The following is a 13,616-nucleotide window of genomic DNA, read 5'->3' as shown; positions in this document are numbered from 1 at the left end:
TATTCTATCCACAAATTCTTTGCAATTTTACATTGATAAACATTATCCTTAACACATTTGGCCCACATAAAGTACTATGGCCACCACACTGTCATTTATAATTGTTTAAATAACTCGTGTCTTAAGTCATGCCAAATAAAAAAAGTCGCATGGTTCACTTTTATATCACAAAATGTTAGAAATATAAGTCGTTCATAACAAACTGAAAGGCTGGGAGTTTAAAATGCAAACCGATGGAAGCAGAAGAAGAAGACTATAATGTCACAGAGCACACGGTGTCTATTATTGTGTAGACATTTATAAATAAGAGCTTAATAAAGATGCTTAATTTCTTAAGAAATAAACAGGTGGAGTAATCTTTATCAAAAGTGGATGTTGCATCTGTGGCTAAACCCCTGTACCCAAAAACTTTAAAAATCTACTGTGTGTGAGGCTGTGTAAGTAAAGCTTGCCCTTCACACCCGCGTGTAACAAACCATTTGTTGGGGGTTGTGGATTTGGCACCTCAGCATTGTGAAAGTGGGGAAACATGTTTCTGGCTGTGCATAAGATTTCTGCTTACAACTTAGAATCTCAGTTCTAAATGAAATTCAGATGTTTTTTTAAGTATGGCTAATGTATTAATTGACTTCTAAGGCACACACACACACACACACACACACACACACACACACACACACACACACACACACACACACACACACACACACACACACACACACACACACACAACAACAACAACACCAGCACAGAGAAGAAGAAGAGGGGGTCGTTTTACTATGCATCATAAAAACGCAATCATTCATCTTCCAACTGTATCTTTCTGTTCTGTCTTTAGAATCATTGGTTGTTTACTGAGCCGTACTTTGGGAGTCATACTGTTGTGATACTGGGGAAAAAGGGTAAGGTTTGATAGACTAAACCCTTACACACATAACTTGAAAAACCTAAAGAGTGTGTGAGACTGCTAGCTGCGTTGTTCAGTTATAAACTCATCTACAAATGTGTTAGTAAAGAGTGACTTGTACTTCTGTCCCATTAAGCAACGGTTTAACAAATTTCACTGCAAACTATAAAAGGAATCTGGATTTAAATAGAACATAGTAGTGCAGGAAACACTAGTATGTGTCTATGGAACAAATCTCCTTCAGTGTTCAAATGACCAAAGTGAGGCCTACAGGCGTTTCTCTCAGTTGGTTGTGTTCAGGGAAAAAAGCAGCTAAATACACTGAGACTGCTCCACATTGTTAGTGGGTTAACTCTGGATATCTGTAGGTTTTGTCAAACTTGGAGTGAACAAAAGCAGAAAAACAGTAAAAGATGCAGACGGTGAAAGTCTGGTTTATTTCATGAACACAATGAAACATTTTACAGTCCACAGAGCAAAGTAGCATACATGATAAATAGATACACATAACATGGACAGTGAGAAGTAAAACTCGTCGTCTTACCACATGTTATATTCTGTAAACTTAAAATAACCACAGAAATTAGAGTTTAGTGTTTTAAAGTCATTATTAAAAGCATGAGTCAACATTACTGAAGTGACACTTTAACGATGCTTCATATCACAGTCTTTATGATGATAAAACATGTTCTCTCGTTAGTAGTTGTCTGCGCTGTCACTTGTCATGAAAATGTCCCGAGCCTGGGTTCCTCTTCAATTATCATTGATCATTAATAGGACGCACAAAAGATTTGTTACATTATCCCCATAAACAACGCGCTTTTATAGAAATCATTGTGACACAGATATTTAGATTCTTGCTTCACAATGTGCCCGAACTCAAAATCTTTAGAGTTTCATATTTATAAAGTATCGCAAAGAATACATTTATACCATTGTGTGAGCTACACTTCTTGTAAAAAACTGATTGGTAATGCGTTTGAGAAAAGCTCCTGCTGTGACCTTCCTTCTGTGAGGGCACACACACACACACACACACACACACACACACACACACACACACATAGAGAGAGAGAGAGAGAGAGGGGGGAGATCATTAATACAAAGGATTGGAGCCGTTTTTGGATTTTCACTTGTTGGCTTTAATATGAACAGTCACATGAAATTCATTCCAGTTTTTTTTTTTGCCTTTGCTTCAATTAAGATGTTTCTTTAAATCTACAACAGCTTCCTTTTCAAAAAAGTTTACTGACATAGTAAGGAAGTAGCTAGGGAACTCAGTAAGTATGAGCAACAATAGCTTAGGGACAGTTTCTACAGTAAAGAGGATTTCATCATCATCTGCTGTTCGTCAAAAAGTGCCGTATTAAAAACAATTCAGCAGATCCTCAGAGTGCGGATACAAACTGTTTTCAGCTGTAGAGGTAGAGGTACGCTTCATGTACTTATCAACATACAGTTTAGCGGAGTGGATTAGAGTGCATTGGTGCTTGGGCCTCTTTTATTTAGCACGGTTATACCATTGTGAATTTAGCTATACGAATATGCTCAAGAGTCTATCATATGTTTGACATGCAACTAAAAATTCGAAAATATATATTTTTTAAATCAGTAACTTTGCAAATTTAGAGGAAATGTTTTCGGACAACATATGTGTCACATTTTAAACAGGGTTTGAATAATCAGCACTGACATACAGACATTTATGCCCTGGGTATAACAGACATGCTTACCTTGTGAAAGGCCCTCGGATTTCTTGGAGCAGAGAAACATTCTGTATTGTTGCTTTTCTCTATTGTATAAGCAGCGCCCGACTGTCAGAAACGCTCTGTGCGGGTAGCAAAGTCGGCTACAACGCCCATTCAGGTGAAAAAATAAAAAGTTAAAACGCTATACCTTGCGGCAGTTGTGAAGTAGTGTGGAATATACTGTGTGTCTGATGGGGTGTTTTTATATAGGTGGGGCTACTTTCAGTTGACCTCTGAGATGTAGAAATAAAAGAGCACGATGTAAGGAAGAAAGGTGGCAGGCCTTTGGAGACTCTGTTGGACATGGTTTCTGTTGGCCTCTGACATGATAAGACTAGTTGCATTAAAGCCATTAACTGTTTGTGAAGAAACATCTTTGGGCTGAGATGCTCTTGATAAGGAGCATCTTTTGTTGCTTTGTAGACTGTTGGGCACCTAACTGCACCCCCTCTGATTAGCTATGTGTAATCATCGAGTCTAACTGTTGCAGAGTGTGGGAATTAACTATTTGTGAAGAAACACCTTTGGGCTGGGATGCTCTTGATAAGGTCTCCTCTTTTGTTGCTTCATACCTTTTTTACAGACTGTTGGCAGCCTAACTGTACCCCCCCTCTGTCTAACTGTTACAGAGTGTGTGAATATGTGTTTTTTAGAAGTATCACAGTTTATTTCTAAAGGGATACATGTTGTTTGCGGTGCTCTATTTAAAACTATTGGCCTGTGAAACTTTTAGAAAAGTGAAATGCCCCTAAAGTAGTTAAATCATCTATGTGTAATCATCGAGTCTAACTGTTGCAGACTAGTAGATAATTATAAGACTAGTTGCATTAAAGCCACATTGAGGTTGATACAGCGCTAGTGCAAATATGTACTTTTAGAAGTATCACAGTTTATTTCTAAAGGGATACATGTTGTTTGTGGTGCTCTATTTAAAAACTATTAGCCTGTGAAACTATTAGAAAAGTGAAATCTTCCTAAACTAGCTAAATTAAATGCTGTGTGGGAATACACGGTTTTTAGAAGTATCACTGTTTATTTCTAAAGGGATACCTGTTATTTGCGGCCCTCTGTTTGAAAACTATTTGCTCCTAAATACCACTGAAGAAAATGCAAAAGGCTCCTAACTAGTTAAAATACCCCTAAAGTAGTTAAATTAAATCATCTATGTCTAAATAACAGAACTCTGAGACCTATACAATCCTTTAAAAAGAGTTTAATTAAAACACATAATGGTTTCATTAAATAATACGCTATTAAACACATGTGAACTCATATGACCCCCTGCCCTCGGGGTGGGGGGGGCAAAAAAAGCTATAGGTATTTTACTACTTTTATGTCTCATCTGGCCTGAGATCTCCTTGGGATCCTCTGGAGGATCAGGAAAGCGTTGCTGGGTAGAAGAAAACATGGTGGTAACAAAGTAATAAATCAAGCCAACTGCTACTGAAAACAAGAAGTAATTGAAACATGGAAAACAAATGCATGAACATGAATGAACTGATGAAGAAGCACTAACACTAAAAACCCCAAACAGAAAAATACATTTAGATAACTCCGTTAGTTCAAACTGTATTCATGTGTCTAACCTGAAATGAAACAGTGCCATGCCTTATTCATTACAAGGCAGTCCATTTTGGACTATCTTGTAATCCAATGAAACCAGAAGTCAGAGCGAGATTTCAAATTTAGAAGTTCTCTGCTCCAGTCCTCTTTGTCTTGTGCTAGTGCGCAATGCACAACGCTAGTTTTTGATCATTACTAATGTGGCCTTATTGCTTCGTAGCCGATATCAATCTGGGTCTGGGTACGTGTTTCATCAGGAGAACGTCCAGGAAACCATGGACAACTTCAAGTTCCTGGTCAAAGACAGCAAACCAAAGGTGGTCAGTGACAACGTCTTCCACGTCCAGTGGTCCCTCATCAGCTTTGAGCACAAAAGGTCTGCACCATTTCCCCAAAAATATACATATTTTATATTGATTACCTGTTGCCCATATTAGGAAAGAGACGTGTTTACCTTCACTGATTATGCAATTGTCTGGCCTCTTTCAGTGTGACAAATGAAGAAATAGGGTCTGCTCCTGAAACTGCAGGTTTTTCACAAAATTAGAAATTACAACAGAAAAAAAATAATCAGCTTCATTTATTTACCCACCTCGTATTTAACTGATCAACTTTGCCTTCCATTATCTACAGTATGTTATTATATGTAAACAAGGAAAGCTTTTCCCTCATGAAGAGGCAGGTTATTAATGGATTACAATGAGAGTACAGGCTGTAGGCACTGATGTTTTGGCTGGTTCATTGTCCCATTAGAAGTACTCAATACTGTCATATTGAGTCTTGGGTGCTGCAGATCAGTCAGCTCGAGCTCTTCTCCATCACACGGGAGTTTTTCATAAACACGGAGGTGAACATATTCTTCATCTCCAACATAGAGCTGCAAGGAAGTACAAGAAAAGTTAAAGGAGATCATGTGCACATAGAAGTACTGCTGATCATTTTAACACAGCTGTGGTAAGTCACACTAGCCAAACGACATGCTAACATGTAGAAAAGGAGAATCTACACCTTCATATATAGAGAGTGCCTGATGGCTCACAAACAGAACGTTTGTTGGGCTCTGTTCATGGCTGAAACAGTATGAAGTGCACATGAATTTTCATTTTATTTTGCAGGTTTCTCTCAAATTTTGCAGTGATAAGTAACATTTCAGGCTAAAAAGTCTAAAAGTTTTGTATGAGCCTCTGCATAAATGTAAAACCACATAAGCGCAGAGTGTAGAAGCAGTAGCTGAAAAAAAATCCAGTGATCATCGCTTTAGTTTCCCCTGAGAGATCAGATCATCTACCATCAATACTCTTATTGATGATATGTTTTTATATTGAAGAGATTTGTAAAGTTGCCACTGTTTACATTACAAACATTACCTTAATGAAGTAGTTGGTCCCAGCTACGACCTGTGTTTTGTAGCTCTGTGCAATGAAAACCTCAAAGTTTCTCTTGGCTTTCTGCTCTGCGAGAGGTTTCATCTAAATAAAAATGACAATAGCATCTACATGAAGCACAGGCCCCGTGTGTGCATAAAGATGTGAGTGTAAAATCTTTGTCTTCTACTCACTGCATCACAGATCTTCTGAACTTCTTCATCAGCCTCCTTTTCCTCGGTAAGCCCTCCGCACATCGGCATTTTGACACATGTGGATACCCCTTCGGCGCCAGCTGCGGTCGCAAGGCTGGAACCGACAAAAACACCCTGATAATGGACTGTGTTTAGACTGTTCCTTCCCATTCCATGCAAGGCCACCTGGGTTGGCTGAAAGACTGTTTACTTAGCCTAGCAGGGCGAAGGACACTGTCTCAGCTGAACTCTGGACATGCACACACATACATATACACTGATATGCACACACTCATCCCCCCTTCCTTTCCAAAAGCCTTCGATGCTTGTTCCCTCCTGGGAACACGGTGGGTCTGAGCCCGCGCTGGAATGGTAGCGCTGGGCAGGATGGCTGCTGTGTTTGCTTCGGGGGTTCCTAATTCACTGCAGGGCAACCTGCACGTGGCGAATAAAGCCTTGATTGATTGATTGATTGATTGATTGATTGATTGATTGATTGATTGATTGATTGATTGCTCAGAATTACTGTTATTCATGCCTTTATTTCATCATGTCTAACTTATTGTAATTCATTGTTCACTTGTCTTTAAAAAAACAAACAAACCTTGAGCTCTGGGTGTTTTTCCACTTATTTTCAGACCAGTCCTTATGCCTGAGCACTTTCAGAGGAATAGTTTTATTTGACAAAAAAGTACCATTTGACATACATAAATCAGTATTTTTGCACCAGAAGGTGATTTCCAATGAGCTGTTAGCCAAAAAGCTGGTATAACTTAGTATAATCTACAGTTCTTAAAAAAATGAAGAAACTGAACAACAAGTGAGTGGCAGACCTAAAGAAAAAACAACAACAACAACAACAAAACAAAAAACAACCTACAACGGATTAACTGTATCTGAAAGCATTGCCCTCAGAAATGAGAAAAAATATCTGACACAGTCGGTCCATCTACCGTTTACCATTTTCAAGGAAAGCTGAAATATGTAAAGTTACACAAGAACTGCACTGAATATCAGTGGCCACAGGTCTTATGGAGAGATGAAACCAGATTTGAAGTTTTTGGTTCAAATAATTCTCTCAACTTCTTACTGAACAATATTATAGTTATGTTATGGACACAATGTCTCTCATCTTTCATTTGAGGGTATCCACATTCAAATTGGATGAAGGGTTTAAGAGTTTCAGCTACTTAACATATGCCACCCTCTTTTTAAAAGAACTACAAGTAATTGGACAATTGACTCAAACGCTATGTGCTATGCAGATGTGGGCAATTCATTCATTATGTCATTATCAATTAAGCAGATAAATGGCCTTGAGCTGATTTGAGGCGTGGTGCTTGCATTTGGAATATTTTGCTGTGAACAGTAGTGTTGTGCAGATCAATATTGAAGTTTTTGGTTCAAATATCAATTCCTCCAGTTACAGTTATTAATGTTTTAGAATCGATTTTCATATTAAAATATCATTTTTTTAGTAATTTGGAGTAAATTTGTAGTTTATCACTAACAGGATATGGGTTAGGGTTAGGAAAGAAACTATATCATTCGGATCATCTAACTTGGAAGGAACTACTTCCTCTTCCGACTTCCATAGTGTTACGAAATCAGTTTCACCCCGGTTCTTTTTTATTCCTCCAGGCATCCAGAGACGGCACCGGACTCAGTAGTCATTTTCACAAAACCTTTATTCATCTTCATTTAAGCATGCATCTTCTAGAAGGGGAGATGTGCAAGGCCGGTGCAAATCTTCCCTCCTTTGTCTGTGAAACACAGTTTTGTAGAAGCAACCCTATCATAAAACTCCCCATGGTGTCCTGCAAACTCTGTGTGTCTGTGTGTGTATGCATGAGTACATGAGTGAGTGTGCATGTAGGTGTGGGTGCGTCGTACATCCTGGGGGTCATAAAAGTAATCTCCTCACCCAAGCTACACCAAATTCCTCTAGACAACATACAGGAAGAACATTATATATATATGTATGTATATATATAATGTTCTTCCTCTACACCCCCCCCCCCCCCCCCCCCCCCCCCCAATTTTTGCACATGTCGAGGAGCGTGTCAGGCTACATTTCACTGTATGCTATCCCTGCCTGTAAGGGGCAGGGATAGCTCAGTAGGTAAAGTGGTCGCCCCATGATCAGAAGGTCGGCGGTTCGAATCCACTTAACGGCTACCCTGAGGTACCCCTGAGCAAGGTACCGTCCCTACACACTGCTCCCCGGGCGCCTGCTTAGTGGGCTGCCCACTGCTTCACAGAGTGAATGGGTCAGATGCAGAGAAAAACAAGTAATTTCCCCATGGGGATCAATAAAGTATCCATTATTATTATTATTATGTTATACTTGTATAACTATGCATGTGACAAATAAAGAACCTTGAACCTTGAACAACATACAAAACACAGTTAACATATTACAAACACTGAGACCCCCACTCTGCATCCACTGGGCCATTGGCCTCTTGTTGTCTTACATTTACAGATAAGGTGGAGAGTCTCCTGCAAACCTACTTCTAAGTTATAACAATTATGACCGTTTATTAGATTCAGGTTAAAGCATCAGCATCAGCAACCCCCAACTGTAGCTTCCTGTCTCCTTTTATGACAGCAGACCCCCAGTGTCCATAAATTCCTTTCCCTCTAAACAATTACACACACTCTCAGGCCTACAGCTAATAGTCTACAATAGTCATATGCAAAATAAGGCTGTATAAATGTCGCAGCCCTTTGGCGTGCACACTCAACAATGGCCAAGCGTAAATGGAGTCATGTATGGATGTATTTTACTTCCACAAACAGCCAAGACGTGGTTTGCGATACATGTGGCAAGACAGTGAGGTGTTGTGGCAACACCACTAACCTCATCAAACACCTCAGAGTAAATCATATCACAGACTATGACGAGCTTATGTTGAGGGGAACTGAAAATGAGGAGAGGAAGGTGCAGCTAGGGCGAGACAGACATCTTGTAAGAGTCCTTTAGTGCTGCAGGCAGGCAAGTGTTCAAATAGCACACAACTTCAGGGTTGTTGTTTTTTTATTTCTATATAATTCTGCATTATTAAGCAATAAGAACAAGTAGTCTGATGTCCTGTAATCATTATGAAGCTATAATTTGAAATACAATAAAACATTACATTTTTGTACAAAGTATCGGATCAGTATTGTCGATGCCACCCTGAATTTTACTTAGTATTGGATCGGAAAGGAAATCAGTGGTATCGCACATCACTAGTGAATAGACAACATGCAGTCAAAGCAGCTCTCCGTGTAGGTGGAGCAAGCCATCCTCAAGCTGTGAAAATGGGAAAATCCCATCCAAGAAATTGCTACATTATTAGGAGTGGCAAAATTTACAGTTTGGTACATCACACACACAACCTGCTGCTTAACACCGAGAAGACCAAGGAGCTCATCGTGGACTACAGGAGGAATGCTGACCCACATCCACCCATCCACATTAAGGGGACGGCTGTGGAGCGTGTGAGCAGCTTCAAGTTCCTGGGAGTCCACATCTCCGAGGATCTCACCTGGACGACCAACTGCTCCAAGCTGGTCAAGAAGGCTCACCAGCGTCTCTTCTTCTTGAGGACTCTGAGGAAGAACCACCTGTCCTCAGACATCCTGGTGAACTTCTATCGTTGCACCATCGAGAGCATCCTGACCAACTGTATAACAGTCTGGTAAGGGAACTGCTCTGAAGGCGTTGCAGAGGGTCGTGAAAACTGCCCATCGCGCCGCCGGAGCACCACTTCCTGCCATAAAAGACATCTACAGGAAGCGGTGTCTGAAAAGGGCTGGGAAAATCATCAAAGACCCCAGTCACCCATCACATGGACTCTTCACCCTCCTGCCCTCTGGGAGGCGCCACAGGAGCCTCCGGACTAAGACCACCAGGTACCGGAACAGCTTCTTCCCCACAGCCGTCAGACTCCTGAACTCTGCCTCCTGACATCTGACCCACGTTAACACACGGACTGAGCATACACACACCCACAATGGACAACTGTACCCTCAAACACACAATAATAACATGGACTGAACCACCACTCACAACCACTAGCACTTTATATAGCCTCTGTAGAAACTATCTACACCCTCACTTATCTTAACTGCACTACTGTATAGCTCTGTGTAAATAATCATTCTGTACATACGATCATTTTTAACCCTACAACTGTTTACAACTTGCACAGTTCCCATTTCTGTATAGCTGTATATCTCAGATTTCTGTAAAGTTATTTATTTCATATTCCGTATAGTTTTTCATATTTATATCCTGTTCATAGCCTGTACATAGCTTGTACTCACTACAGCCTGTACATACTTATAGTTATAGAATATTCACAACATACTTCATACCGTGTACATTATAACATACCATAATAGACCCATTTCTGTAATATACTTACATAACTATATTATTGCTAATATATATTGTAATATATCTATATCACTAAAGCACTTCTGGATGGATGCAAACTGCATTTTGTTGCCCTGTACCCGTGCATGTGCAATGACAATAAAGTTGAATTCTATTCTATTCTATTCTATTCTATTCTATCCTGAGAAAGAAACAAAGGATTGGTGAAATCAGCAATGCAAAAAAGATCTGAATGTCAAAGAAAGACAACCGGGGTGGATGATCGCAGAATCATTTCCATGGTCATGAGAAAACCCCTTTACAACAACCAGATGGCTTCGTTTTTCAGTGAGACGATGATCCCAAACACACTGCCAGAGCGATGTCTCAATACTGCTGGGTTACAGCACAGACTATAGATGTCTCTGCCACGGCTAGACGGTCCTCACCGGTCGCCTTGCCAATTTTTGTTGTGTTTGTGTGTACTTTGTGGTGTTCTCCTCTCCATCCTGTGTGCGTGTTTGTATCCGGGAACATGTACTTCCGGAAGCCATGGCACGGAACGGCAGCTGACCCGGGGGGAGCATCCTGAGCTGGAATCGCCGCACCTGTGCTTAATCACTTCGCCGGCTGCTACTAATCCAAAGCAGACCTATTTAACAGTGCGGTCGGGTCACAACCAACGCTGGAACGTTGAGCTAAACCGGGTAGCGTAGTCGCGATTAGCGTACCTAGTTTGTGAAGGAGAGAGAACGTTTAAGTTACCGTGCGTGTGTTTTTCTCATCTGCCTCCAGGATCCAGGGATCGGAGGAGGAGCGGGCACAAGAACAAGTAGTTTTGGATAATCACTGCACTGTCACCGCGGGGACAAGTCACCGTATCACTGCACTGCCCTTTTGGATTACAGACTCGAACTGTTGCCTTATTTTTTTCACTGTGAATAAATTCACTGTCACTCTGCAAGAAGTCTCGCACCTGAGTCCTTCAACCCAATTCACCATGACAGTCTCACTATTTTACAGCTCTTTTTAAAGCATAATGTTTATTTCAAACGTATTATCTGTTTCACTATGGACAAAAGTAGATGTTTTATTTGTTTCTTTGAAACTGCGCTGGTTATCCTTGATGGCATCTCTGAAGTGAGTCACATAAGTGGTGAATTGTGAGGCAGTTCAATTCCCCAACCAATCACATACTTTAAAAATAGCCCATATGACCACAGAATGTATCTTACAATTACACACACACAAAAAAAAATTCTGCTTTATTTATTTACCCACCTCGTATTTAACTGATCTAGTCTTATTTCCATTATCTGCAGTATGTTATTATATGGAAACAAGGAAAGCTTTCCCCTCATGAAGAGGGAGGTTATTAATGAATTACAATGTGACTACTGTGGGCACTGATGCTTTGGCTGGTTCGTTCTCCCATTAGAAGTATGCAATAGTATCATGTTGACTCTTGGGGTGCTGCAGTCTGGTCAGCTGGAGCGTTCCTCCATAAGCCGGGAGTTTCTTGTAAACACGAAGGTGAACATATTCGCCTCCTCCCACATGGACCTGCAAGGAAATACAAGGAAACTTAAAGGAGATGCTTAATGTGCACATAGAAGTACTCCTGATCATTTTATCACAGCTGTGGTAATGTAAGCCACAGCTGTGGGCCAAACAACATGCTAACATGTGAAAAGGAGAATCCACGTCTTCATCTATATAGAGTGCACAATGTTTCTAGTGTTCACAAACTAAGATGACGGAGGGCATTACACAGCAGTAGTTTTGTTTGCTATCAATTTTGACATTTTGACCACCCTATTAAAGATTAATATCAGTTTGTACATGCTCCAGATAGCTTTTCTTCAAATTCTTTCATTCTCACTCACTTTTGCAACTTTGTACTTTTGTGTTACTCGCAGCAATAACTCCACCTCATTGTTAGTCCATTTAAAAAACTCGGTGCTTTTCCTCAACATTTTGCTGCGAAGTTTTAAAGAGCTGGAAAGTAAATAAACTATCTTACAATGTGGAAAAGGGGCATCCACTTCTTTGGCTACATAGTGCATGATGGCACTAGTGTTCACAAACAGAACATTTTTTGAGCTCTGTTATGGCTGTGACAGTTTTAACCATAACAGTTTAAGTTTTGTATGAACCTCCATATAAATTAACACATAAACGCTTGAATTACAAACATTACCTTAATGAAGTAGTTGGTCCCAGCTACGAGCTGCGTTTTGTAGCTCTCTGCAGTGAAAACCTCGAAGTTTCTCCCGGTTTTCTGCTCTGCGAGAGGCTTCATCTGAAGAACAATAACAGCAACACCAACATGAAGCACAGGCTCCGTGTGTGCGAGTGTCAAATCTCACTTTTCTACTCACTGCATCGCAGATCTTTTGAACTGCTTCATCAGCCTGCTTCTCCTCGGTCAACCCTCCGATCATTTTTACTCCGACAACATTTTGTTGGTAAAAAACGACCAAAAAGGTTATAAACACACGCCAATTCACAAGACTCCGCATTTTGGACCAGCGCACGGAAAAAGATGCGTTTGTTTGTAGGCTAAAAAAAAAAAAAAAAAAAAACCCACATAAACACATTTTGGACCGTACCATCATCTTAGGGAGAAGGGGGTTGTGGGCGGGGCGGTATTTGCCAACATGAAAAAAAGAGAAGCACACTTACATACGGAAACAATTACTTTTGTCCATTTTTTGTCCGTTTTTTACTGCATGTGTGGGTTAGTCTGAGCTGACGCTCGAGTCTGTCGGTGTTGTACCAAAAAATGATCGTCTGCCAAAAACTGATTTCCAGTATTTACTAGAAACTGATTACTGTACTGCTATAAATAAATTGTTGCTCTATGCAAAACATATGTCAAACGTATCCCTCACGCATCAGTGTAACTTTGTGCTGAACATTGCCTTCACGAATAATATCAAGTCATCTTGAGCCACAAACAACATTTCTGTAAGAAGGTAGAATCCGCAATCAGTTTTTGGCACTGACTTTTATATATCCTTTATTTATCCAGTTAAAAATAATCTCGCATTGACATTAAAAGTGTCTTTTTAAGAGTAATCTGGCCAAGAGGACAGCAGAAACTGCAACAAATATAACAATAGTTCTCTAAACATAGTTTAAGTGGACACATACAGACCGGATTGGTTACAATGTAAATACAATAACACAGAGTTATACAGATACCTGAAAAACAGGCCATTTTTACATTTTATATATAACCCCTATGTAAACCAGGTCTCTCTTGAAAATGAGATTTTTAATCTCAATGAGATTTTTTACCTGGATAAATAAAGGACTAATAAAACCCTGTTCACCAAAGTGTATTTACAAACATACAAATTACGCATTTTAAAAGCAAAACAAAACACGGAAACACTGGAAATTAGTTTTTGGCACAACAGGTAGTGAGTGGAAGTACAGGGTGTGAGGTGTGATTGTATAATTTGGAGA

General features: G+C 40.0%; 1 protein-coding gene, 1 long non-coding RNA gene and 1 pseudogene across 3 annotated transcripts; all 3 read right to left on the bottom strand.

Moving 5' to 3' along the window:
- Positions 1-1,316: 1,316 nt before the first annotated feature.
- On the bottom strand, positions 1,317-3,338 carry LOC146662246 (uncharacterized). Its single transcript, XR_014913199.1, has 2 exons — positions 2,641-3,338; positions 1,317-1,916 (listed from the first exon to the last, which is right to left on the bottom strand). It is a non-coding gene; the product is annotated as an uncharacterized LOC146662246 (long non-coding RNA).
- Positions 3,339-3,943: 605 nt separating this feature from the next.
- LOC146662245 (cystatin-B-like) lies at positions 3,944-6,237 on the bottom strand (annotated as a pseudogene). Its single transcript, XR_014913331.1, has 3 exons — positions 5,777-6,237; positions 5,586-5,687; positions 3,944-5,095 (listed from the first exon to the last, which is right to left on the bottom strand). The product of XR_014913331.1 is annotated as a cystatin-B-like (transcript).
- Positions 6,238-11,166: 4,929 nt separating this feature from the next.
- Positions 11,167-12,711, bottom strand: LOC146662244 (cystatin-B-like). Its single transcript, XM_085418764.1, has 3 exons — positions 12,524-12,711; positions 12,343-12,444; positions 11,167-11,705 (listed from the first exon to the last, which is right to left on the bottom strand). Exons 1-3 carry the CDS (start codon positions 12,662-12,664, stop codon positions 11,577-11,579), a joined length of 372 nt encoding a protein of 123 aa, XP_085274890.1. The 5' UTR covers positions 12,665-12,711; the 3' UTR covers positions 11,167-11,576.
- Positions 12,712-13,616: the final 905 nt, after the last annotated feature.

This window comes from Rhamphochromis longiceps, linkage group LG9 (genome assembly GCF_057381845.1).
Source record: "Rhamphochromis longiceps isolate RC_006_pf linkage group LG9, R_longiceps_female_GT1.1, whole genome shotgun sequence".
NCBI classification, from domain to species: Eukaryota; Metazoa; Chordata; class Actinopteri; order Cichliformes; family Cichlidae; genus Rhamphochromis; species Rhamphochromis longiceps.
Note: the sequence above shows the minus strand (reverse complement) of the source record. Positions and strands in the feature narration are given on the sequence as shown.